Consider the following 2,267-nt stretch of genomic DNA (forward strand, 5'->3'; position numbering starts at 1 on the left):
CCCAGAGTCGCCACCCAGCACTGCTGCGGCAGCATCTCTGCCGACTGCTGCCATTCAGTCACTCTTATTTACACGAAGGGAAACGGCTCACAGGTTCCTCTGCTCGGTGGCCTCGTGGCTACCTGTGGGGCTGCTGCCCAGGGATGGCAGAGGGAGCAGAAATGGGCCGGGGTCCAGCCAGGGATCAGAGCGGCTTGGAAAAGGCACCCCAATCCCTCTGTCACAATGAGGGGCTCGGGGGAAGGTGGCAGGTGGACTGGGACAGTATTGGCAGGAGTATTCAGTACCAAACAGATCAGTATTTGGATTAAACTGTTCAGAAAAATGTCCCAGCCCTCGGATCTCCGAGCACAAGCAGCATCTGTGGTTCGTCACGTCAGCTGAATGCTCACATCTACTTCCCTGCCCAGCACACAGAAAAAAGAAAATCAAACCCCAGACCCATAAGCAAAGCTGGATCTTGGCTTCTAATGGGGATGAAGTCTTTTAGAGCCAGTCTCATCTAACATTTCAATCACTCAAATCTCTCTAATCTTATCACAAAAGACTTGATTCTCTGTGCACCAGCCAACGCGCCAGGACCGTCACCCTGACAGCTGTCACAGCAGCCAGAGCCCAGCTAGCCCTGCGAAACCACCGTGCGGGCTGGCACTGGCACGAAACCCCAGGGCACGGAGGACCATGGCGAGGCCTCTGCAACAAGCCGCTGCCACGGAGCAGACAGCTGCCACCGACGGGCAAGGTCTGCCGGGGAAAGGTGCCTCTCCATGGAGGGGATCGCCAGCTGCGGCTCCGCTTCGCTCCTCCCCTGCCTTAGGAAGCGACGAACAGAAAAGCATGGGCACACGCACACCAGCACGAAACATCGCTGTCTGCCCAGGAGTGAGCATGAGGGACGGCCAGCCAAGCTGCACGGACGAGACATCTTCGACAGCGGGGAGAAAAGGAAGCTTTGACACCAGCTCTGTCTCCCGGGACAGCAAGAGAGACACAGAAGGACAGACAGTGTCCCCCGCTGCTACCAGGGGCTCTGTGCTGCTGCTGCTCCCCCCGCCTTGCAAAAGGCCTGTGGTTTGAGACTGTAAAACTGGAAGCGCGGTTCAGACAAACAGATGGCACAGAAAAGGGATGAGATGGGCAAACACCGCAGGATACAGAGAATTCAGCAAAAAAAAAAAAAAATATCAACAGGAACGAAACAGAACTGGAAAGGAAAGCGACAAGAGAAATAAATAATAATGGGAGGGGGAAATGAAACCAACAGGAACAAAAACACACAGGAACTAACTTTCAAAGTCAAACTCAGGGTCACTGAGAGGGCTGCTCAGACCAGAATCTGCAGAAAACAGTAAAAAAATAAATAAATAAAATATACACTTTTTGAAAAATTTCATGCTAATAAAAAACCAAAAACCAACATAAATCAAAGAGGAAAAGAAAGTTATTTTTTGTGCTGCTTAGGCTGGGACGGGATATCTAAGATGCGCTACGCCCTCCCCTCTCCGAGCTGCACAGATGCTGACGCACGCTCCCACTCCCATGTCCCCCCTCTGTTTCGCACACTGGGGCACTGGCCGAGCCCGCCTAAACACCCCCCCCACTCTCCGAGCGGCACAGATGCTGACGCACGCTCCCACTCCCATGTCCCCCCTCTGTTTCGCCACCTGGGGACATGGCCGAGCCTGCTGCCGGCCCTGGGTGCTCCGGCTGGAGGAGAGCCCGCGGGTTCTCTTCTAAACCCCAGTATATTTAATTCAAATGGCTTTAAATCAGACTCCACCTACAGTGTCTTCCCCTGCAAACTGCTCCGGTCCCTCCATCGCCACCACGCTGCAAGCTCCGATTTCTCCAGCCGTTTCCATTTTCACTCAGCTGTTTGCAGAACGCTGGGGGAGGCAGGTGACCAACTCCCCCTCAGCCTTTAAAACGTTTTAGGGCTTTACGAACTGTACAGCAGAATGAACTGGCCAGATAAACCCTTTGGCTGGATAAACTCACAAAACCCGCCCCCCAAACGGTGGCAGCATCTTTCTAAAGCAAGGCTGGAGAACGCCGGGCAGCCTTGTGAGCTCTGCAGAGCCCCACCGGCCGGTCCGCGCGTCTGCGCTGCCTTTACAAGGCTCTTAGAGCAAGAACTCGGAGGCAGAGCGTGACCAGGACGGCAGGGTCAGCAGAAGGCAGGCTCGCTCATCTATCGGTCCTGGTAGCTGAGCCTCGGAAATGCCCTTGGCTGGCTCTGCTCTCCTGGGGGGACAGGGAGAAACACC

General features: G+C 54.7%; 1 protein-coding gene across 1 annotated transcript in view; it reads right to left on the bottom strand.

Moving 5' to 3' along the window:
* PTPRS (protein tyrosine phosphatase, receptor type, S) overlaps window positions 1-2,267 on the bottom strand; it is a gene marked incomplete at its 5' end in the record, with an annotated part of 43,318 nt that overhangs the window by 12,986 nt on the left and 28,065 nt on the right. The window contains one exon of the mRNA XM_010139462.1: window positions 1,289-1,336. Coding sequence (XP_010137764.1) covers window positions 1,289-1,336 — 48 coding nt within the window. The remainder of the gene's footprint in view (window positions 1-1,288; window positions 1,337-2,267) is intronic.

Source organism: Buceros rhinoceros, unplaced genomic scaffold, assembly GCF_000710305.1.
Source record: "Buceros rhinoceros silvestris isolate BGI_N320 unplaced genomic scaffold, ASM71030v1 scaffold22357, whole genome shotgun sequence".
Taxonomy (NCBI): domain Eukaryota; kingdom Metazoa; phylum Chordata; class Aves; order Bucerotiformes; family Bucerotidae; genus Buceros; species Buceros rhinoceros.